At 39.9% G+C, this 25691-nt stretch overlaps 1 protein-coding gene across 8 annotated transcripts in view; it reads right to left on the bottom strand.

The window, feature by feature from the left end:
* ARHGEF28 (Rho guanine nucleotide exchange factor 28) overlaps positions 1–25691 on the bottom strand; it is a 130590-nt gene that overhangs the window by 8812 nt on the left and 96087 nt on the right. For all 8 annotated transcript variants that reach the window (XM_062599010.1, XM_062599017.1, XM_062599011.1 and 5 more), the window contains 12 exons: positions 25285–25402; positions 24171–24425; positions 23067–23143; positions 22182–22360; positions 21398–21492; positions 20361–20543; positions 18805–18939; positions 17073–17167; positions 13891–13929; positions 13745–13792; positions 11421–11900; positions 8978–9278 (listed from right to left, as the gene is read on the bottom strand). In XM_062599010.1, the coding sequence (XP_062454994.1) occupies positions 8978–9278; positions 11421–11900; positions 13745–13792; positions 13891–13929; positions 17073–17167; positions 18805–18939; positions 20361–20543; positions 21398–21492; positions 22182–22360; positions 23067–23143; positions 24171–24425; positions 25285–25402 (2005 nt within the window). The remainder of the gene's footprint in view (positions 1–8977; positions 9279–11420; positions 11901–13744; positions 13793–13890; positions 13930–17072; positions 17168–18804; positions 18940–20360; positions 20544–21397; positions 21493–22181; positions 22361–23066; positions 23144–24170; positions 24426–25284; positions 25403–25691) is intronic.

The raw sequence follows: 25691 nt of genomic DNA, 5'->3' as shown, positions 1-25691 counted from the left end.
GCACGCAAATGATCAAGAGAAAATAATCATAAAATCCCAAGAACACCTTTCCTACAAAGGACCACGGTGCACGTTACCAGCTGCCTGTGCTGGGCCCCTGCTCCACACGGCACGGCTGCCCTCCCGCGCCAATGCGCCCTGCAAACTGCAGCCCTCCAAGGGAGGGAAGAGCACCTATCTAATCCAGCTGACCACATTGCTGAGGATGCACAGTAAGTGCCTGGAGCCTCCTAATTCAGGTGCCTAACTCAGATATCTGAAGTGAGGTGTAACTGTCCCCACCCCTGCCCTGTTATCTGCAAGTGGCATTCGGCTGGGGGGCTGAGGTTAAAGCAAGCTGAAATCCATAGGTTAAGCTCCAGCTTGAACGCTTGCTGGAGAAACAAAAATCCCATAAAGTTACAGCCCCAACAGTGTTTCCAAATACTTGGCAGCTGATGAAACCAGCTCCGCTCTCTGCTAACGGCCAACACATCCCGTGCATTCCTCGCCCACCCTCCGGGTTTGCACGCCACCGGTAAAATGCTGCAGCGCAGCTTCCTCCCCTTCCCTCACCAAGGGCAGAGCAGTCAGCTTTAACCCTGAAAAAACAGCCTCTCTGGCCATTAATTCACTCCCTTTGAAACAAAGGGAGGCATTTACACATCAAAACTATCGTTTTGAGCTCTGTGTTAGAACAGATAGACATTATTGTGCTGATTAACCCCCCTTACGTTTTATGGTCTTTTTTCTACAAAAGACTGCTCTGAAATAAAAATCAAATCAAAGACCTTGGAAAACCATTAGTTTTGTCCCCAGTTTTTGGGCAGTCTTTCAGATGCAACACAAAGGAACACATTTTCATGTGCAAATATTTTCCTAACACATGGGCACAACTTCTACAAAAGCTGAAGAGGGAGGTCACTTCTAAAGCACTCTCAGCCACCTCCTAAGCACCTCACTTTTAAATGGTGCTTTTCCAAAAATAGGCCAGATCCAACACTTTTCATTCAAAAATGCTGACACGATCAAAACCCAAAGTTAAGACACAGAGGCATATTAAGCCAACATAAAGAGTTGCTGCAGACACAAAAATAATGCAAACACCTGTTTCAAATCACTAAGATGCTAATCTTACCCTTTAATAGAAGTTGCTATTTATTGATTAATGCAGAAAAAAAATCTGAGTGCTGCTATAAGAATTAGCACCTGAGAAAAGCCTCTTATCTGATAGTCACAGAGATACTTGTTCTCCACTGAGCTCAAAAGGGAGAAATGTTCACTAATTTTTGACCGCAGTTTGAGTATTAACATAGCCATTGTTATCTCACTGCATTTCTAAATCTAAAAATGCAGTCATTAAAAAAAAAACAGCAAAAACTAAACAGTTGCACATTCCACAAGTTTTGCATCGTAAGCATAGGAAGTTTCAGGGTGTGATCAAATATTTTGAAATGGGTGCTCTTCTTAATTGTTTGTTAAATGCTCTGTGAACAAATAACTGCTGTGAAAACACTTTGCATAAAAGCTAAAGGGAAGACTGTACATCAAAGCCAGAAGAAAAGCACAATTATCAAGCAAGCAGGTGTCTTCATCCCTTCAGTCAAGAGCTTTTCTGCAGTAAACAGAAAGTACCAGGATCTGCTTTCCTTCCTTCTGCTCTCCCTTCTCTCTGCTATAGGTAACACCAGTCTCATCCATAAGCCTGAACTATCACCACCTCCTTCCATCTTGCCTTTACTACAAGTTTTCTTCACCCTCAATCCCCTCCACAGCCTTCCCACTGCTGGTCCGAGCACTGCAGCTCTGCCACAGTCCCAGCCCATGGCTCCAGAGCAGGAAAGAGTGATGCTACTTCTTCTTCACACTTCAAAATACCCTCCTCCCCTTATTTCCAGGTTCAGTACAAAACTGCCCATGTTTAATGCAGAAGCCTTTCTTAGGACCTTCTGCCCCTTCCCTTTGCCTGTCTGCTGTAGCAGTGGGTCCCTGTGCATGGGAGACAACTTCTCCACAGCACTAGCTGTCACCGACTGTCCTGCAACTTGCTAACCTCAATTAGAAAGAGAACTCTCTTTTCATCCTTGCCAAGAACACTAGTTACTCTGCCTGTCAAGTGTTCTTTAATGCGGAGTATATTCAATGGCTTTTAAAGGCACGTGGGTTTTTTGGATTTTTATATGGCAAACACTAAGCTAATACAGTCAAATCACTTTTATTTCATAGCATTTTATGCTTAAGCTGTAGGCCAAAGGACCTTAGAGGAACCTAGTTGGAAACCTTTCCACTTGATTAAACTAAACATCCATAACAGCACCAAGACTCCTCTCTGCTACTCCATCAAAAACTTACACCCAAAGCAAAGTCTTTTATAGCATCCAAGAAGCAGAGCAGACGCTCCATGAAATCTCCTCTAGCAATTTGGCTACTGCCAGTATAATTTATGTGGAAGGCAATCAGGTGCTCTGGCGATGAATGCCAGTGAAAGATAGACAGGCAATCTTCCCCAGTTTCTCAATAAATATTTAACAGCAGATGCTGCTGAGGAGGTTTCATATTACTAAGACTTCATTACTTCTACACAACATGCTACAGGCGATTTCCTGGAGCATGTAAAGTATAAAACTAAATAATTAAAATGAGATTGTACTTTTCAAAATAAGCTAGACAGATACACTTGGTGATTCAGCTACACAATTTTACTGGGTGTGTTTGCATACTCAGTATCTTGCAAAATTTGATCATCCATAAACAGTTTCTCCCTGCCATTAGGGTGCATTATTTATTCATACTTGTGCATCTATTTCAGGCTTTTAGTGCATTACAAAAACGTATATAAAACATTTTTAACATACTAAAGCAAGGCACCCAACCAAGTCTCCACCCACAGATCACCTTACACAAGAAAAACATAGACCTCCCAACCTATCGTCCTGACATCAGACAACAATTAGCAAGATGCTATTGTTTTGTGACTTCTTTTCCTGAGAAATCACCTCTCTCCCTGCGGACAAAATGCCGAAATCTCAACTCTGGAGTAGCAGCTGCTCGACTACAAACCAGAAGGAGCAGCTCTCTGGCAAAGCACTCCCTGTGCAGGGTCTTCTGCCTCGAAATTTGCTCCTTCCCCTCTTTCCAGTTCCGTGAAATCTAGATCTATTGGAACAACCTTACCCAAATAAAGAATAACTCTGCGTATAAGAGATGATCATCCAAACCACTGAGATTTCATTGATGCTAGTAATCCTATTGACTTCAAAAGCGACCGGACCAAAGTTACTGCAACCACGCATACGTGCAGACTGAGAAAGACATGTGCCGTAACTCCAGCATCAACAGCACCTCAAAAGAAGGGGGATGAACAACCTCTACGCTCCATTCATTACCATGAAGACGTGACCCTATTTTAAACTTCCTTCCCAATGAGTGAACTCTAAATGAGAAGATATCAGAAAGAATAAAAATCAGATGGGCATTTCACAGGAAATTCTGTACTTATATTATTACACAAAATGAAAACAGAGCACCGTTAACTGCCTTAATTAAAAAGTTTATATAACACCACTTCATCCACCGTGGTTATGTTCGGAAATGAGAAAAAGTATTTGGAGATGAGAAAATGAGTAACACAAGTATAAGCCCCTACCACCACAGAGCTGAAAAGCAAGTGTTACTTGAAATATACTAATTGCAGATGACATATAACGACATATTTTTCACTTTGGTATCATTCTGCCATGTGATTAAATTCCTTTTGCCATCTGCTTTAAACAAATGTCAGTGTTATTCCCAAGAGGAAAACATACTTCCCCTATGATTCACTTCCACCAAGTGTCCCACAGACATTGATGTCTTACAGCAGAGCATGAAACTCTCTGTTCTGTGGTATGAAGAGGAGACAAATTTGCTGTTAGCAGATGCAGAGAATTTTGCTGTCATTAGTTGCACAGTTCAGTAAGATCTTACTTGTTCTGCTAAATCAAGGTGATTTTGAACTTCTAAGAGTGAAAGTGATGATGCTATTCAACTACATTGTCATATGTTTCCATCTCATTTTATTTTCATTACAACTTACGCTGAGCACTGAACGAGCTCTGTGCATACCTCCACAGTCACTCATACTAAGAGTAGAAAGAATATACTAGACACAGAAAGGACAACTACCTAATTTGGAATTAAGTGGATGTTTTCAATTTGACACCTAACCAATTTAAAAAGAGAGAAAGTTGAAGCAGCTCAAAATTTCACATCTGCCCAGGAGGCTCCCTTACAAATCTGGACCTTCATTATCATGTTATCCTCTGGTTTTCAGCAATTTCTCTCCTTCTCTCAATTAGAAGGACAACAGAAAGAATTTGCTTACTATGCAGGGTGAATAATAAAATAAGTGTCAGCATTGTCACTTTTAAAAAAAATGTTGTGAAACACACTGTGAAAACAAACTCAAAATATGTGGAAAACATCTTTACATGCTGCACTGCAGGTGATAAGGGGTTGGTCTGCAGCTGGCTACAAAGGATACTGTTTCAAACAGGAGACATTTTAAGTGTGTACTGTATTGGTCTAACTATGTTTTAGTTCAGAAGACGAGCAAGTCAGATATATTCAAAAGGAGTTTATACAGCAGTAATATTTTTAAAAATTAACTGACAATGGTCACATATGCAGAGCTGTAATGACCTTTTTTGTACTTGTTACTCATTATTTAACAGATTCCAACCGATGAAAGCGACCTTATTCCACAAAGCCCTCAATATGGGATCCCATTAACCACCTCCAGGGCTGGCAGCAGTAACTATGCTTATTTGAATAAGGCCCTAAGTTACTGAGACTTAAGCACTTGCCAAAATCCTCTGCTGAGCTGGAACCACGGGGAAACAGCTCGTACATTTTCAGATGGCTTTTAACACTCCGTAATACAAAGCATATTTCACATGATTTTTATCACACTTCCACCAGCTTTGCATTGTATAACTCTTCTGACTCCAAGAGACTTGTCTTACACAGATACAACGAGAAAAGAGCCAGGCCCATACACTACCTTTCTCAACTTCCCTGATGCAAACATATGCAGATACTTTTGTACAATATCATTAGGTCATAACCAATGTTAAGGCTACTGAGAAATAATGTATTGTTCTAAACCTCATCTCAAACATTATCTGTGGAAAACTAAACCAAATGAATCTGATCTACAGATTTAAGAACTGGTTCAGTAGAACAATTACCATTTGTCTGCCTTAAGGAATAAGGAAAGGAATGTCTTATAAAAGATAATGAAAAATTTGAAGTTATTGGATGCTACATATTGTTTGTTTCTGGTTTTTTATAACGTGAATCATGTATTAGTATTTTACATCTCTAGAAACCACTTCCTTTGATGAAAACCACTGTGAATGGATTCTTTTGCCAAAATCAAACCATCTTGTTTGCTAATGTGCATATATTTACAAATTTCCATCCTTTAAGAAAGACTAAAATCACATCAGTTAAAGAGAGACCTATTTTTTTCCTCTGGTTTCGCATTTGTCTGTCAAAGGAGATTGTAGTTTTTATATGCTTCTAGTCCAGAGTTAAACTACATTTTTCACTTACATCATGCATTAAGATCCTTCATGCTAACACTACAAATGTCTGGAAAAAACTTTCACAATCAAGTTTCAGTGTAGTTTTCCAGATCTATTGCTTTTCAACTCTGTTTCTGTAGCTACAACATCTGAACAACAAAAATAAATGGCAGTAGCAGGCATTACAGCACTGTTCACTTCAAAGCTTAAAAGAATTAAAATTGCACATATTCCTAAAATCAAAGAGGAGAATCCACAGGTAAATCCTTAGGCATCACTCTGGCTAGTTAGCCTGACATGTCATTTAAATGTGAGATGTAATTTATTCAATTCTCAGTCTAGTCTGACACAAAACCTATATTTCACCTGATTCCTAATTAGCTAAAGTAGTTGTCTTCTTTCATGCAGATAATTTCATAACCATTAGTGTAAAGCATTAACACATTTTTCTTTCAATCATATTTTCCTCCTGTTGACTGACACACCTTTTCCAGAGAGTGTACTTGCGCCAGCTTCTGCTTTGTGGGAACTTGCCCCAAGGTCTTTACTAAAGTTCCCTCCCATACACATAAAACAATGATATATAATCATGATACTAGCTATGCAAAGAGACATATGCCTTACCTTAGACAATACGAATGGAAAATTATGCACTGGAGGAATGTGGCTATTTCCATTTGGGTGTATTTATGAAGTTAAATTGCATAGTACTTAACATACAGTAGAATGCATGATTAACTCCTCTGCAACATAAGCACTACCGTGTTTCTAATTAAATAATTCAAGGGTCTTTTTAACAGACCTGACTTCTTACAGGATGCCTAATAATTCAATGAAAATTAATCAAAACCAAAAAATTTCTATCACATACTAGGCACACAAAACTTAGTATATGCAAGATATGGCCAAGTACAAGATGCGTACATTTCCAGTAAACCATACTCACTATGTTCTTTGTAATTCTACTTTGACTTATTATTTAGGAGTAATTTTACAAATAGGATTGTGAAACTTCACACTCAGAGCTCACCGGAAAATGCAGAAAGATGTCATGAAACTTTTGTCAGCACAAGAATATGAAAGTTTCAGCTAGCTTTCAAACCCTTCCTGGCATTTCTCTCATTGCATCCCCATCAGCTCTCCTCCACATGATCAGAACTGTCTTTATTCTTCAGAGGAGTCAGGAATTACAGGCACAGAGTCAGAGATCTTCTTAGCTTCTCCTAACTCTCTAGGGAAAAAACATGGCCAAAAAACACCACCACAAAGGAATCAGCTTCCTTGTATGAAACATTCATACCATCCAGCTTGATTCATATTGCTTAAGAATAACTGATTTACTTCATTTCCATGTGTGGAGCCATTTGCTGGGGGGGCTTCAGATGCCATCTGTCTTTCGGGGGAAGTTTAGAGTTCTCATTCCCTGCACCCCATACGGCAGCTCATAGTGCATGACTGACTACAGTAAGCCTGAATCATGCAGACTGATGCACTGCATGTTCACAGTACAAAATACTTGTCATCCTCCAAGTTACAAATACAGTTATGGAATGTGATCGCACATCTATCTCGGGGGAGGTTCACAACCCTGCCCGCTCCAGCAATGTGCTGGGGGCTTCACAACACCATCTGCACCATCAGGATGCTGCAAGTATCTGCTGCCCTGTGTTGCCAAAGGTGTCTTGTTACTCAAGCAAGGCAATAACTACAGCTTTTACAGATGTGACTTAGCCTAAGCAGAGAGATTTCAGCTTGCCTGTTACTCTACCTCTCGGCCAGGTTTTGCAGCCAGTGCTGCTCTCCAAGCTGCTGGGACTGCACTGCTGCCTTGTTTCCAGGACACGTAAGTGTGCCTACACCAGAGACAGACAGCAGCTGAACGCAGTGCTGACCTGTTGTCAGCCCACTATAGGTGAAGGGCTCTTTACATTCAGAAACTCCACCAGCTTATCTCAGAATCAGTGCAATTAAATCGGTGCAAGACAGTTTAATTAAACCAGGTTCTCTCATGTGGGCTCAATACAGAGTAGCCTGATTAGCTTATATCTGAACCTTTGCCAGTGCAACTTAATCCACTTTTGAGAGGTTTAAACCCACATATGTGTTCCTTTTCAAATTTTCACTAGCTTAGCTAACTTATTACTAAAATGGCAGCTTCAGTCAAACTCAAACAGGTTTCACCAGGCTAATTCTTTAGGCATTTTTAGAAATATTAATCTCTTTTACTAATCAGCTTGGTTTGCTGATTGTGGTGATGAGACTAGCCTGCCCTACCTTTGATTATAAAATGCTATTTTGGCAATCTGTCCACTGGGGAGGATGTTGTTCTAGTAAGACTGTAGTGGATGCCTATTTAATACATTACAAAGAGTATTAAGGAGCCAGTTCCTTAATCAAGGATTTTTTTCTTTGAACTACAACTTCAATAGCTGCAGAAAAGATGGCAGCTCGGGGTCTGGAGTGCTGACTTTCCTTGTGTCACAGGGATCCCAAAGGAAATCATGTGGGAAAACCTGGCCAGATCATTTAATATGTTATTCCTAAGGTGCACCTTAGTCCCCTATGGCTTTCAGACTTAGTGTATTTACAAGCTGTTCTATAACTTTGACCATAATGAATGAATGAAGATACCAAGTAAGATCAAAACTAATACTATGCAACACAAGAAATAAAAGCTATATACTTGAGAGTTTACTATAAGCATGTTTGTAAGCTCTTCAGGGAATTTTCAGAGTACTGTGCAGTGCTCAGATACAAGCCCTCTTCTACTCATTTTGGTAGCCACAATCAATAACTGCCACAGAATCTATGTAACTTGTGGGATTCTGGCAAAATATAGAAACAAAAAAAAAACAACAAAAAAAAAAAAAAGAAAGGCAGTAAGAGCTATTCTTAACAAATGGCTACTTATCGTTAAAAATTGTATTATCCTTTAGAAATGATATCATTTTCTTTCCACAACAATAGAATCTTTCAAGGTACTCTCAGTTCATTCTCAATGAAGGAAAGAACATGGTCTTCAAGCACAGATTATCAATTTAAGCTGGTAAATCAAAAGTTGTTCTAACTTGAAACTATCAAGTAATGCACATATGTTTTATAGCAGTCAGCAAAATGCAAGAGCAAATGCAAAAAACAAACAAACAAACAACACCCCCCCCCAAACCACTGGGAAAGGATCTGAAGACAGTGACCTACCGAATACCAGTATGCAGAGATGGGATATCTCGTTCACAAAAACTTACTGTATTTTTGTTTTGTTCTGCTCATTTTCTCCTCTATCTTTGCCAAGCAGAGCAAAGCGGCATACAATTGTCTCAGCAAAATCTCATGCTTCCACTGCTGCCAAGTTGCCTTCGTTCCTAGAGCTAATCATTCTGAGAGGTGGCATACTGCCCTTGCTACCTGTTAAATAATAAAGTATCAATTACCATTATTAAATGCATCCTTGTTGCTTTTGCAGGAGAAAGACACCTGCTGGTAAGGACCAGAGGATTTCCAGAGTTCATTGGTCAATATTGGCTGACAAGAAGTGTTCATTTTGAGGTGCACCTGATTTTCACTAGTCCTTGCTGTATCAGAATGTGAGATGTTCAGCCCATACAAACCATCCTCATAAACTAGAGAAGAATCTGATCTGCTGAGACTGCTTAGAGACATATGTACTACAGCTTCATTTAAGTAGAATGAATTTTCACCATGTAAGCTCTCCGAGGAATTATGTCCCATTATCTGCAGGAGAAAAAAAAAACATGCAAGAAAACAGCATTTTCACCTCTGTCCAGCTCCAGAAGAATCCTTCTAACAGGATACCACAAGTTAACTGTCAGAAAGAATGAGGATTCATAACAAATTGCCACTTAATTTCCAAGACATTAAGACTGAAATATATTAAATTAGTTGTATGTTCAGGAATAAAACAGCAATAATCTAGTATATTTTGCCTTAGCCTGTCTCAAAACACAGAAGAGAGAGTAAAAATTGCCAAATAGCAAACAACAAAGGGCTGATACCTGGGAGGTGCTGAGCTTATTCTTTTTAGGGGGTTAATATTTTGCCCAGTGGCTCAATACGGGTCCATTTCACGTATATAAGTCTGTATATATTGCAATCCAAAGATATCATTGCACCTTATATAGATATGAGAACAGGCACTAGGACTGCATCAGTCAAATCAGGGATGGTAAATAGCATTCTGCAAGGTGCACATGGCTCTTAGGGGCTGAAAATGCAACCCCTGCAAAGATTCCCCACATGCAGATATTTATCAAGGCTATGCTCATGAAAAAAGCAGGAGCAGAAGCCATCACTGGCCGCAACAGCTGGCCATCCAGTACTAGCTAGTGAACCTACAGCTCAGCAAAACTGCAAAAATATAGGACTGCGAGTACTGACTGACTGGACAACCATTCAGCCAGCTCTCTGCTACTGCACAGACTATGATAGTGGAAAATGCAAGACAAAGAAGATCCCAAGGGCTGGTATGCATTAAATGCCATGCAGTTTACTTGAAGCGAAAATCCAAGTAGTCTTACACATAAGCTTTTGGCTCTTTAACACTAAACATTTTATTATTTTGGCTCTCGATCTGTGAAATACTGGCCATCCCTGCATCAGGCTACCAGCCTTCAACCTCCTCTCCCCCCCGAATTTCAAAAGTTCCATCATTAAATTTGATGGGCAAGTTCAGTTTTTGTTTCTCACTCAAGTCATAAGTACTGCCAAATTAGACAAAAATCTACTGCAAGCTATACTAATACATAGTGCCTTCACTGTTCAGGCTGGGCAAGCATCTGTGGGTAAGTCATATTCACACGGTGTTCACAAAAGCAGGATGATGAAGAGGAGGCCGCAGGCCAGTCCCCATTTCCTCCTACGGGCACAAGCCGAGACACCTAACTGGCACTGCCCATTACGGATCAGTTGCCAGCTGAAGAACTAGTGAGGCAGTGGCCTGAACAAGGGCTTTACCGGGGTGGGGGAAACTGTTTGAATCATGCAGCTTTCAACACAAGCAGAATCCAAGCAAAAACGTTTTGATTTTTGGGTGCTTTAAAGAACAGTAGTTGAAATGAAAACACCATTCACAGGTGCAGGGACTAGAGCCCAGGGCCCACCTGGCAGGTAAACACCCAACCAGCCCAACCAGTTGAATCTGAAATCAGCCTCTCTTCTTCAGCCTCAGCTTCAATAAAAATTTAATCATTTTTACTATTAAATCTTTAAGCAGCGTCAGAACTGATCTAAATTACATCAACTAATAATGACTGTCCTTAGGTAATTATATCGCCAAGGGTGTTGGGATGGAGCACAAAGTGCCACACTCCACCTTCTTCCCCTAAGAGGCTCTTTGTTGCAGAGGAACAAGGCAGCAGGCAAAGGAGCTGATATGTAGGCTTTATGGCAGCTAGGAATTTCCCACTCCTGAAGAAGCCTCTGTTCCTCACTAGAAAGTGTGTTGTCATCCAGAAATAAGGACAGTGGCTGAAGACTCTTCATAAAAGCTTTAAATAACTCAAATGTAACAATGGTTTTAGCTTTCCTCTCAGAAGTGAGAGCAGTGTCTCTTCCCAGAGGGAAGCAAATATTCATTCCTATTACTTGGTGGCAAAGCAGAACAAAACATAGATTCTTCTAGTTACAATTTCCAACTCCTCAATTTAATATCCATGGGTCTGAGTATGATTTCTGCAAGGCTCACAGCTTAAAATAAAGCCCTTGGATACACCTGAACCCCAGCTTCCCATATACTCACTCATTAAGTTACCAATCAACAAGACTGCTCTCAAAAACCCAGATGTACTAGTCTCTTCTTCAGTGTAAGCTTCTATAGCTCTGGAATTAAGGATATAATTACAGATGGGAAACATATACCTCATGGCTCCCTGAGGATGAAAACAGGCTGCTTTGATGACTGTGCTTCCAGTGCCAGAGGAGCTTCTGCTGCATTTTCACACTGTCTTTTTCTTTCTCCACCATTTTCTGGCCCTCCTGGAGCCTTTCCAGACTCTGCTGGTACTCCTGCAGCTGCAGCTCCAGCCCCTCACGGCTCCGCTCAAGCAGTTCCTCTTGACACCCGCATTCCCTCTCCCGCTGCCCCAGTCGGCTCTCCCTCATCTCCTGCTCCCGCTGCCGCTGCTCGCATTCCCGGGACCAGCGCTGCTGCTCTTGCTGAAATTGCTGCTTAAGTTTGTGTATGTTTGCCAGCTCCTCCCTTTGTTTTTCCAAATTCCGATATTTTTCTTGTTCCAATAGGAGGTTTACCCGAGAACTGTGACCCCGACTGGTCTTCTCATTCTCTTGCAGGAGTAATTTATGGAGCTCTCTGTGGCTGTCCTGGATAGTTAATGCTGCCTAGTCATCACAATAAAATCAAATACAAATGCTTAAATACTAGCATCTATCTGGTTTTGAATTTTTCCACACAAGCATTATATTAAAATGTTTCATCCTCCCTTAATATCAGTGCTTAATGCTTTTTTGCAGTTTATTCATCACGCAAGTAGAGAATTCTGTGTTCATACCTCTATTAAGAGATGTTCCTAAAAGCACTCAACCATTTCAAGCGCTTTTAATGGTGGTTCTGGTTTGCACTTAGTATTATTATATATAATGTTTATGTTACAGCTGTGCCTACGCACTTCGATTACAGTTGGGGTCCTGTTCTATCAGATGCTGCTCAGTCATGTAAGAATACAGCATCTCTTATGGTTAGAGAGCATCAAGGCAATGGTCTAGTAGATGGGAATTCTGGGCTTCAATCTCTCTCTGCTACAGATTTCTTGCATGACTTTGGATGAGTCGCAGAGGCCAGACATGTGCTAAGAATGCTGTGGGGAAAACTGCACTGTTTCCAGTATAGCTTGCTCCAACCCAGTGGCTCTCCTTGCTGACCCACACCAGTGCACTAGTATCAGTACTACAGGCATCTGCCAATGTAACCATGTCATCGGGACTTCTACACACGCCTGAGTCATCTGTGCCAGCAGAAATTTGCAGTATGATCACGATTTTAGTTTTTCTGTTTCAATTGCTTATTTTATAACACAGATAGCTATGTTCTATCCTTCACAAGGATGTTGGGATCTTGTTTGCATTAAAGATTGTGACATCCTCCAATAATAACAAAAAAACAGCTGAGATTAAGAAGGAAAAAAAAAAGCAAGAAAGACCTATATCTACTGAAGCATTTAATCCACAGCCTATTTCTAAGAGCTGACATGGGAATCCACTTCAGTAAGCATTCTCAGAAAATTCCCACAACTCAGTTACCCCATGCCATCCACCCCAGACTCTTTAGCTTTATGCAACGTGCAGTTCCCACATTTTTTGGCTCTTCCCCCAGTATTGGGTCAGTTCCAGCGGTTTGTAAACAGGGCAAGGACAAGATCTACTTTTCTCTCTGCACCTATACTGTCAGCTCATGCAAATTTTCATGGTCTGAACAATAAGGCACAATGCTGATCCTTATCTTACTGCCTTAAGTCATTTATTTTTCTGTTTTTTTGAAAAAATTGCCTAAATTACAAGCTTTTTATTTTGCTTTTGCATCACTTCATTTAACTCCTAAGCCCAAGATTTCTAGGATTATTATGGAATATGTTAATGTCAATAAGATTTAAAAATCAAACATAATGGAATGAAACATTTTGAAATAAAACCTTAAAATCACACCTAAATAGGAAAAAATAAACAAAAACGTTCAAAGTTGGCATGAAAAAGGCAAAAACTTCAGACTAAGGCCCTACAGAACACATATAATAATAATTAATTTAATTGAAATGTCTATAATGGGTTGATTTGCCACTACATGGCAGTGCACTGTTTAGAAGCAGCCAGAAAAGAAAAATTCTGAAGAAAATATGTAGTTTTGAACATTTTGAACTATAATTTCAAAAATCACTATATGAAATGGCATCAATTCAACTTAACTTTCTCCCTAGATTTTTGGACAGTACATACATCCTTCTGGGAGGAAAATGACCTCCAAGCATCATGGAGTTCTTAAATGAAACACATCTCTGATTTACAATAATAATATATGGATGTGCAATAATAATATATGATATAACAAATTATGCAATACTCAGAAGAGCTGAATATCACTGGCAATGTCTAAAAGTGGAGCAAAAAAAAAAATCTTAAGAAGAAAATTATTAAGACTCATTACACTACAAAGTTAACAGTGGAGTAGTCACCTGTATGCTGTACAAAAGACGGGTTAAATTCTGGATGGCTTGTACAATCTAGAAAATAAAAGAGAAGGATTTTCAAAGCTTTAACCGCTGTTAACAAAATACTAATAAATGTTAGTGCATTCTGTCTGGGATTTAAATAAACTCACCTCTGTCCCTGTAGATCCTGGGAAACTCATACTTCCTCCCTAAAATAAACATATGTTACTTTAAAAAGTAATTGTTAATTTTACAATTGTATCTTCTAGGTAATTTTTTTTTTAGTAGTGGAGACATTCATATTGCTAATATACGCAGTGCTGAGTCAAACCTTTTTGTGGGTATGTGAAAAAAGACAGAAGCAATAACCCATGAAGACTAATAATTCTTCAAAACTAGAGTTTCCTTGGAAATCACTAGAGATTCTAAGCACAACTGTAAAAACAAAAATATTTCATCCACAATTTTAATCCTCTTGTGACTAATGCTGCACAGAAAAGATATTTCCATTCATGCTTTGTTTATTTGACAGTTTTGAAATACAGTAACCAGACTTCTGTATATACAGCAGAGTGGAGTTAGATTACTTATAGTAGTCAGATGAAACAGCTCAAGATTCTTCAAAAATCAAGGTACTAATATAGCAAGAAGCTAACAGAAGTTGTGTTAGCGGGTTATGGTGAATGCCTTAAATGTGCTCCAAGACATGACGCCAGGGCTGAGTGCCTGCTGTCCTCTGAAAAATGTACCAGTGTGCTTACAAGTGTACGCTGCGGCCAGGCTCACAGCTCTCCGAGCAGACTCGGCTGTTTTACACTTCCCACCCGACTCCATTTTTCTAAGAACCTTTTTGAATTTATGGGGTGAAGCCACCCATAATCCTTTCAGTATGAAAAACAGCTCCTCTGAGAAAGATAAGGTGAAAAAGTGGAGAAATAAAACAATCCCTTCTGAGGCTACACCAAAAAGACTTCCTGCATGATTTCTGTTAGCTTTTTTCAGAGGAGCAGAGGAGGGTTCTGAGAATATTAGCCCTTTCTCGGATTCTCCTGAGTTCTCTACTGAGTCTCATTTTCCATTATAGAGAACAAAGCAGCTGCTCTATTTAGCTGTGGTAACTGAAAATGAGGATCAAAATGGCCAAGCCCCAAAATAAAACTCAAAATGCAGATAGATTAAGGGGAAAACGAGCACCAGCTGCTGCACTTCCTTCACCCCCTCTCTTTTTCTGTTATCATCTCCCTTCTGGATTTCCTTTCATTCCCCTCCTCTCCTCCTCCTCTTCCCTCTGCATCATGACCCACAAAACTGCTCCACTCTGCAGTGAGAAGCAGAAGATTTCGCAGAGTGTCCCTATGCAGCACAAGGACTGACACAAGGGACCTCTGCCTTCCCTCTGCCAGCTGCAGAGGTGAGCCATGCACAAGGAGGAAGAGCAGGGAAAAGAAGTGAGGGAAAGAGAGAGGAAGGATATGCAGGCAGGGTGAGGAGGAGAGAGCGTAGAAAGGAGAATCTATATGCTCAACAGCATGGCAAGGATTCTTTGGAATCCTATTTAATTTACAAGAGGAGGTATACAGTGTGATTAAAAGCTCAGCTGATTTTGGCACTGCTAAGAGGTAGCAAGCGGCCAAACCAAGTGCCTACAGTCTCCTCACAGCAGCTGGGAAGTGGGTCTTTGGCATGGGATGCAACTGAGGACTGTTTAGCCTGGCTAGCTGGGGTGACAACAGTGTTGCAGCTGCACTGGTACAGCTTCAGCACAAGTCCTCTAAACCTGGTTACAACTGAGGCATCGTATTCTGGTCTATAATCCATGCTGTGGGCCACCACCACTCCCCTGCCACTTTTCCCCAGCACCTGGGGCAAAACTAGGAGCAGAAGAGGTGGCAGGCTGAGACAGGGACCGTGTCCCATGACTGACCACTACAGATCCCCTGTGCACACAGGCAACTTTCTTCAATCTGCTGTGTGGTCAGCAACCAGCACCAGGAGCTGTAGCTTTTATTTTGGCATCCTGGCTATTGTTTTGCAGGCCAGCTGCACTGAGCCTTGCACACACAGCTCAGCAGGCCACGGCAGCATCCCCTGCAGCCCAGAGAGGCTGCAGAACCGGCTCTGTCCTGGAGGCCTCCCATGCCTGGTTCGTGTGCTCCTTCTGCCATCTCCTGGTAAGTCTCGTTATTACACAGTAATATGAGACATGAGTGACGTCCAAATGATATGCTAGAACAGAATAATTACTAAGGTTGGAAGGCTTGTTGGGGATCACTTGTTCCAGCCTGCTGCTCAAAGTGGGGCTAGCTTCAAAGTTAGATGCGATTGCTCTTTAACTAGAAAAATCCTGGAAACCTCTGTAGAGGGAAGTTGCACAACCTTCCTGATCTACCTGTTCCAGAGTTTAACTACCCCTCATCTCATGGTGATTTTTTTCCCCTTATATATAGTCAAAATTTCCCCTCCTACAATTTTTTTAACCCACTCTTCTCACCCTCTTCTAGCACGGCAGTCTGGTACGTGATGACCTACCTAGGTAAAACAGAGAAGGTTTCAGGCACTCAGACCTCTTTCAGATTTGATGCAGACAGAGTACCCCTAATGCTAAACATTTAGCAAACCTTTTCTAGCAAACTAGGCTTTCTATTTCCAGTTATGTATTTTCTATTCTCATTTTGTCTCTCTCTCCTTTATTCCTTTTGGTGCTCCTGCTTCTCCATCTCAGGACTCCACAATTATAGTTCAGTTTATTTCCACACAACATTTCATACTGCTCTTGCTCTAATGCTCTCTGCTGCTACCTGAAGTTTGTCATTCATAATTCTGCTTCAAATGGACTTTTGGGTCTGTTTTTTCCACAGATATGCTTAAGAGTAAAACCTATTTTTAAGCATCCATCCTATTTTATATGCTTGTTCTCAGCAGGAAGTTCGCCAATGCCTAAGTCTTCTTTGCATTAACTAGGGTCTCTGTCATTGCAGGAGACTTTCCTCATCCTGAGAGAAGGAAGAGCGAGTAGAGGGAGTACTACTATCAGCGCCAAAGAGATGCATGTATTGAAGGGTGACAGCAGAGAATCAGGCCCTTAAGCAGCCCATACAAGTGGTGCTGAATCTGTAAGCCTGGTAGGAAAATTGTTCTGGGTCTGGATCGTTTACGATTGCTTTTTTAAATCGATTGTTAACCATAGTGACCTTTACTAAATTGTATTATCTGGACTTGGATTAAATGTGCCTTTTCTGTGCTTTCAGTTTTGGAATAGTCTTTAGATATCCTGCAGGAACTTGAACAGCAGTTACGCTCCCAGTGCCCAGAGTGGTAAGAGCAACACAGCAAGAGAAAGCAGTTACAATACCTTATCCTCGAGACTGGCAACTGCCATTTCCTTTTCAACAGGGCTAGTACTGAGATGGATTTCAGATGATTCTTCATCTCCTTTCATTTCTGCATCTAACAAATAAAACCCCAATGGAATGCATGAGAAAGGTATCAAAACATATTCTGACTACAGAAACAAATGGGAAACTTTCTTACAGCTACTCACAGGATCCTGAAAATAGAAAGTTATATAATTTGGAGCTAGCTAATAGATTCTGGGGAGGAGAAATACCCATATGGAAGAAAGAATGATACAGACAGGACAAAACAAGGTTTTCCTAACTTAAAAATTGCAAGTATTTCACTTAACAAAAGTTTGACTATAAATACACGCATATCACTGAAAATGCTGTGCTACAACTTTTTTTTTTTTTTTTTTTTTTTTTTTTTTTTTTTTTACAGGACTTAATTTGCATTTTCAGGCAAGATTAGAAATCCATGTAATATCTTTTATAGCTGAAACAACTGGAATGTTAATTATAGAATCACAGAATCATAGATAATCAGTAAGGTTGGAAGGGACCTCTGGAGATCATCTAGTCCAACCTCCCTGCTCACAGCAGGGTCACCTAGAGCATATTAGACAGGGTTGCATCCAGGCGGGCCTTGAAGATCAATTTAAAAAAGCAATCTTGCTAATCAATTCATTTTCAGACCTTCTGATTAAAACTGGCTGACTCAGGAAACAGCCTACATTGCAGTATAGATTTGCAATGGAACTGAGTAAAAATTACTAGAAAGCTTCCATATCAGGTTGGGGGTTGACCCACTGGAAAGCAGCTCTGCAGAGAAGGACCTGGGAGTGCTTGTGGACAACAGTTGACCATGAGCCAGCAATGCGCCTTTGTGGCCAAGAAGGTCAATGCTATCCCGGGGTGCATTAGGAAGAGTGTTGCCAGCGGGTCAAGGGAGGTGATCCTGCCCCTCTACTCAGCCCTGATAACGTCACATCTCCTGCCCAGTTCTGGGATTCCCAGTACGAGACACATGGCACTACTGTAGAGAGTCCAGTGTCACGCTACAAAGATTATTAGGGGTCTAGAGCATCTCCCCTATGAGGAAAGGCTGTGAGAGCTGGGCCTCTTTAGCCTGGAGAAGAAAAGACTGAGAGGGGATCTTATCAATGTCTACAAATATCTGAAGGGAGGGTGTCAAAAGGATGGGGCCAGACTCTTTTCAGTGGTGCCCAGCAACAGGACAAAAGGCAACAGGCACAAACTGAAACACAAGAATTTCCACCTGAATATAAGGAAGAACTTCTTTTCTGTGAGGGTGATAGAGCACTGGAACAGGTTGCCCAGAGAGGTTGTGGAGTCTCCTTTTCTAGAGATATTCAAAACTCGCCTGGACCTGTGCAATGTGCTTTAGGTGACCCTGCTTGAGCAGGGGGGTGGACTGGATGATCTGCAGAGGTCCCTTCCAACCTCAACCATTCTGTGATTCTGTGATCTGAGTATTATATACGGAGATACGCAAATCTGACTCAATAAAGCTGACTGCAGATACATGCTATGGAAAAGCTGTAATGGATGTAAATTTCTATCTATTTCAATGAAGCCATATGACAATTTACACTATTTTAACATTTGGCCAAATACAACTTTTATTACATTGTTTTCTATTGATTCTGCCATAGTGTGAAAAACTCTTCCAAAAAGAATTCCTGTATCAATTAGTTTGACAATGTAAAAACATTAAGTTTTCCTTACCATCAGGAAAAGTTTCCAAGATTTCATCTGTACTAAGCCTATGTTTCAAGCTTGATTCTTCAGTACTTTCCTCTGATGATCTTTCTGTTTCATTCACTTGTGATGATGATATTACAGCAACTTGGAGACTTTCAACTAGAAAGGAAGATACAGAGAATAAGAAATGCTTTAAGTAGGTGCTTTATGCATCAATCAGTGGTGTAGAATAATAGAATAATTTATGTTGGAAGGGATTTTTGGAGGTCATCTAGTCCAACCCTCTATTCAAACTTGTCCAACAAGATCAACTCATTCAGGGCTTTGTCCAGATAAGTTTTTATCACTATAAAAAGTTGTCCAGTTGGTCTGGCACAGCTTGCCATTAATAAGTCCACACTGGGTGTTCCCAGTCACCACGCGGTTGGAATTTACTTCCAAAAGGATATGCCCTACCACCTTCCCAGGTGATGCACTGATCTGTAGTTCTCTTTTTTCTTCCTTCTTGAAGATGGCTTTAATGGTTGTCTTCCCATAATCAGGAACCTCCGCTGACCACTATGACTTTTCAAAGATGATAAACAGCAGCCTCACAATGACATTGGCCAGCTCCCTCAGTACCCCGGATGTATCCCAGTGATATGTGTATGCCAATTGGCTTAAATGCTCCTTAATTTTATCCTTAGCTACTACGAAGAATAGTCCCATATATTGTGCTACTAGCTCAGGAACGTAGTACTTTTGAACTGGAAAATGATATCCAAGAATTGCTGTAAATTCATTGCACAGTGCTGAATAGCCCTGAAATCCAAAATATCATTCACAGCAATATTAGCATGAGAGAAAGTGAAAAACAGAAGTGGGCAGAATTGGGTGTATATTTATATGTTTTCTGACTTCATAATGACAATGGAGGCCAACCCTTGCTGCTTTATAGGTTGAAATGTCATTATTTAGCCCGCTCCTTTTCTTACTCTCAGTGATGCCTAACTTTTGCACATTTGACTTCTCAAAGAGCTCTGAACTCTATATCTTATAATCACAGGAAGGCTTTCAAAGTACAAGACCCATGCTGGATATGGCTTAGCTTACTAGGACTCTTTCTAGCTGAGTTCAACAGGAGTTTAGTTAAACTTTCAATAGGACATGGCAACCACAAATACCATTCCACTTCTTCCTTCAGAGGACAGCACTACAGACAGGAAATGCTCTCAGCTTCCTGTTAGAGGGTATGCAGGAAAATAGAGTTCCTACAGCAACTGTGGCAGGTGTTTCTTGGCAAATCTACCAAGATCACTTGCGGTTGGGTCTTTACGTGACTCTACATGATTCTGATCTGTCACCAACCAACCAAAGTAGATGAGGCCAGGGACCAGATACAATATTGTGTTGCATCCTGTGATGTATCGCACAAGGTTGTATTGCAAGAAGGTAGAGAGTCTTCTCTTGAATGTCTTGTTGCCAAGTTTCGGCAGTGCCAAGAGACTTGACAGAATCATAACACTGGGCAACATGGCTGTACTTTGATACCTTCAAATACATACCCACTCAGAGAGCCACCATTTCCTATGCAAACTCACCTTCCCTGAGCGCTGCTGCCAGCAGTGAAGCAGCCTGTGGAGTTTCTCCAGAATCAGGTTTGATAAGGAGGTGAGGTTCTACATGAACATCCTCAAACCCACTCATATCTCCCAGCTCTGCATAGATATGCAACTTATCCTCCAAATAACTGCAGATCTGCTGGTCCTGGTTACTTAATGATTCTGTCAACAGAAATTGAACACTCAATTAACATTTCCCATCCTGCAGGCAAAGCACATTCCCCATTCACCCTTCTAATCCTTATGCCACGTAGACACTGCTAACTTAAGCTAGGCAACAGAGCGACTGAGTTGCACAATGCCTTTTGTAAGTGGCCAGGAACCAAATTCACCTCATAATCTGACCTGATGAAAGCTGGCACAGACCATGGCAGAGAGCACCCTTGACTGCACTCTGGGGCTCTCATCTGCCTCCTGATGCATGGACATGAGTAACGCTAGAAAAGCACTTAGCTCAGGCAGCCAAAAGAAATGCTGATTCAGTGCATTAATGTCAGGGAAGAACAACATCTCTCAGTTGAGGATGCCCCTCCTGTGGCTATCTCAAGGAAGGACATCTCTTGCATTTCTCTCCTCTAAGCAGTAGAAAGATTTACAGACTGGGTGTAGGGAAGTCAAGGAAGCTCTATTTATCCCTATTAGCTACATTTTCAGAATAAAATCAAGTTGCAGAAGACGAAATGCCATAAACTAGCACTAGGTCGTTCAGTTAGCGAGTATCTGAGGTATTTCTGCAAACAGAAAACTATGCCAACTTAATGTTAATCTGAGAAATTCAGTGTTTATTCTCAAAGTATCCATTTCTCCTTTTCTTTTCACTTCCTGTTATGTAGCAAAAATATAAAATGCCTAGAAAAACGTCTTCTTTCAGTAAACACATATCATATATATATTCTACCTTGTGAATTCTGCCTATCAAGCCATTCTGAACCCATCAACCAGTATGTGTCGTCTATTCATTCATTCTAAACTCTCTGGACATGGGAGCTCTCAGAGCAGCAGAATAGGTACTGTACCTTGACACTTCTGAATTCTGGATGCCTTAGCCTCAGCAATACGTCTGTCCTCGTCAGATTCATTCATTTTTCCTTCTTCTTCTTCCTCTGGACAACTTCAGAGATAAAAGACAAGCAAAGATGAATAATGCAAAATTCACACATCATATATTAATCTTCAGTGAAGTGTTACATCCATAGCAAACAAAATACAACATTAACACCAATTTCTGCTACAATCGACAAGCAAACCATTTCTCCGCTTCTTTAAAAAACAGTAATTGGATACAAACTAGACTAAAGGATTCCTTTTAATTATGCCAAGACTGTATTATGCATTGAATTCGTGACGGGTCCTCATATAGTTTTATTGTGCTGGGCCTCGTGAGGAGCAAAGCTCTCCATGCCATTCCTAAGGAACTGATGCCAAGGTAACAGGCCGTTTTGTGAAGTGACAGGGGATTTCTCCAAAAGGGGCACGTGGACATCTGCAGAACTCTGAAAGGCCTCCAGAGCCAAAGTAAAGGTGAGAGAAACTTAAAATGGCTGGTAAAGACATCTAACGGGGAGAGGGAAGGGTCTACTAATTCAGTGGGAAAGCATGAGTAACACTGGAGATTTGGCAGAACTGCTCCTGAGTGTTTGGGGTTTGTGAATCCTGAACTCAAGAGAAAAGCCCAGCCTCACAGAATGGATCCACTGCACAGAGCACACTGCCAGGAATATCCAAATCCTACCTTGAGACTACCAGACCTTGTGTCTGCTTTGGACTAGCAGAATAAAAACCAGAAGCCTTTTCCTCTACCTTTCCACTGCATCTTGAATATGCCTCATCCAGTTGTTACGTTCCTCTTTGGAGCTGGTATGAACCTCATACATTTCAGGCCCTGCAGATGAAGCGCTAATCAGGAACATCCCCCTTTCTTCGTTGGCCACTTCTCTTACTATGAGCTTCTGAAGGGAGATAACTGAAGGCTTCTGGTCCTAGTGGAAACAATCACAGCATATACAGAAAACAAATCATAAAAGACCTGTTAAAAATCTCTTATAAAAAACCACAGTCTTAGAAGAGCATGATTTTTCTATTAATTGAACTAATTACAGTCTTGTCAATTACTGTCAGCCTATGTATGTTCTCACCAAAGCTAAGTCTGTAAGTTTTGAGTATTTAGACACCTTTTTTAATTAGAGAAATACTATACAGTATTCATAATGATTAAAGCATTGGGTGCATGCTAAAAAAAAATTCCAGACGCTCAATGGCACCGAAGCGCTATGCTTTATATAACCAGTTTGGGAATTTCTATCCAAGACCTTTCATATATTTTATACATGTTTACTAGGACATTTGCAGTTAAAATAAAACTTCAGTTTTGTTTTACAGAACTAGAAGTTAACATTTATTTTAGATAATTGAAAGACCAAGCTCTGTTCCCCATCTTCATTATCAAATGAGACATGAGCCTAAAAAACCTAATCATTCTATTTTCATCCCTCTTCCTAAAAATGTTATTTAATTTTGAAAATAAACTTTATTTTCCATATACAGGTGTATTAACTGTTCTGAATATATTACTAAGATTAATAAAATAAACACTGTGTGAGAATAACCAGAAAAAGGATCTAACTTTTGAGAAATATGCAAATAAAAGTGTAATGTATATTTTTAAAAGGCTGTTAATATACTTACAACAGCTGCAAAGATATATTTTTGGTCTTTTTCTTGTAAAAACAGTAGAACATCAGTCAGAAGCAGAGCTAAGATGTCTTGAAAGGAGAAAAAGAAAATGATTTTTTTAACAAAAGGCATTACTGTTGTAGTTAACAACTTTTGTATTTGGAGAGAAATCCTGATCAATAAATATCCCATAGAATTCCCACAGTAAACTAAACAGGAAATATCTGCATTATACTATGGTCTGCCCAAAGCAACTGCAAGCCATCACTTTATATCTCCTGGGAAAGATACTTCCTGCTACCCAGCCTCCTGCAGCAGTGCTGGAGCTTTCAGTCCACCCTGGCCCAGAGAAAGGAGAAACACTCACTCAAATGTCGGCATGGCTTCCCCAAGCCACTCACAGGCAACTTCGTAAAAACTACTCAAATAAATTTTGTTTTGCCTATGCTGTAACCTATACTCATAGCACAATACAATACTGATGAAAGCACTTCTGGAATAACAATGAGCATATAGCTTTATAAAGTTGTACAGCAAATATTAATAAGCTCCAAAAACCAACTAAACAATAAACCCAACTACTACATGTGATTATACACTGAAAACCAAATTCTGGGTTTGAACATAAAATCAGGCTCCAGTCATATCTGGCTTCTGATTTTCTTTTCCACTGAAGATGTCACCGTACTATCGAAGAACGGCACGTGGTATTTTTTTGTATAGTATTTTTAGTAGCTGACACTGCAAACAATATAAATGTACAAGTCAAGAGTCTTCACTATGGGATGAAACTGCAAACTGTAGGAACTAAAAGAAAGGATTGGAGGGGGAAATGCAACAGAGTGTCGAATGTAAAAAGCTCATATTTTCCCAGGCTTTGTATGAGAACTTGTCTTACCCAGGTATACAGCATACCAGCCACAAACAATGGCAGCTTCTGGAGTCACTGTTCCAGCAATTAGTGGTATATTTTCAATACCATTACCTCATAAATTTGTGTTTGTAGCACAGTGTAATAAGGTATTTTCTCTCTTAAAACTTATCTCTCAGATTCTTCTCTCTTAATCTTTATATGCTGTTTGCAAATAAAAAGACTTTACTACTAGGATGGAATACCTTTGAAACGTCCAGTAGCTGTTTTCCAGTACACTAAACCTTCATGAAGAAGTATTCTCTCTTTCCTCATCAAGTCTTGTTTTCTGAAAATGTGGCCATTTTTCAGCTTTGTATATGTTTTGTTTTCAGTCCTACTAAGAATTTCCAACAACTTTTGCTTTTTCTCATATTCGTTAACTTTCAAATCTACTGCTGCAATCATGTCTTTAATTAGTCGAAGGGCTTTGCATAGGTCTTTATGTTCTTCTGTTCCTTCTGTATGAAAAAAAAGAGAAGACATCATTTCTTACTTTATGCAAAGCAGTCAACATGATGCAAGACTTAAATCTTGCATCAATACATACGTCATTTTTAAGTAGAACCTGGCAATCCATTTTCTGGAAATAGTAAAGACATCTGTTTCTGCCAGAGTTTGTCTTTAGTATTAAAAGATGGCATGTATCTCAGATTTATCCAGCAGTCAAAACTACATGTCGAATAGTTTCTGACATATTTATGAGCTGTTAGCATTTACAAAATTTTTATTGGCTATGTAAATCATATAGCATACTGCTCTTCTGACTACATAAAAATAACTTGAAATAAGATTTTAAGTGTGAAGGGTTTGCTCCTGGATATGCAACATCCTGCAGTATTTGCTTATTGCTCACTTTTTGCAATATATTCGTAAGTTATTAACATTTTTTAAATGCTCCAAGAAAACACAGTGGTCACTCAAAATTTGCTTGAAAATATGAACACTAATTCATGAAACATTTTTCTAACAGTCCTTACAAGACACTGCACTGGATTTTATTTAAGAGAATGTCTAGTTATGTTCCCAAATTAGTTCATATCTTGTATTCAAGATCTTTTGCTAAAACAGGTATGCTCTTCTGGACTTCTATGACTTTTCCAAGGTTTGAGCTAGGTATTTTCACAATCTAATTTTGACAAAAAATACACAACAGACACACTGTTCAGCTGATATTTGCCTCATAGTAGATAACTATATTGCTCTTATTTTCTACAGAACAGTGGATTTCATCCTTTGTTATTCTGTAATAGTGCACATCCTTACCCAAAAATTGCATTTGGATTCCACATGTGAAGCATCACTTAAGCTTTTCCTCACCTTTTGAATATTGCAATATCCTTTCAACCAGAACAGGGTACTTAGTGATTCGCTGAGTGACAAGCAGAATGCATTCGGGGATTCCTCGACGTCGAGCCAACAGATTACTATTTCTCAGCTGCAGAGACAAAGATATATACCTTAGCTACTAAACATACATTAAAGTAACAGTTGACTAATAAGAAATGTGATCTAAACGTGTTAGAATAAAATAAAACAAAAGGCTCGGTTATTTGAATCACCCCCAAGGAAGAGCTGCCATCCTCAAAGATGATATGCTTTGTAAAAGGAATATGTATGCAATACACACTGGCAGTCAAAGCTTTCACAAATTCAAAATGAAAATGTAATTTACTAAATCACTGATTAAGAAGGAAACATTTGGCTATTTTTATTAGCTATGAAAA

Source organism: Rhea pennata, chromosome Z (genome assembly GCF_028389875.1).
Source record: "Rhea pennata isolate bPtePen1 chromosome Z, bPtePen1.pri, whole genome shotgun sequence".
Classification (NCBI taxonomy): Eukaryota; Metazoa; Chordata; class Aves; order Rheiformes; family Rheidae; genus Rhea; species Rhea pennata.
The sequence above is the reverse complement of the archived record's forward strand: the minus strand, read 5'-3'. Positions and strand labels throughout refer to the sequence as shown.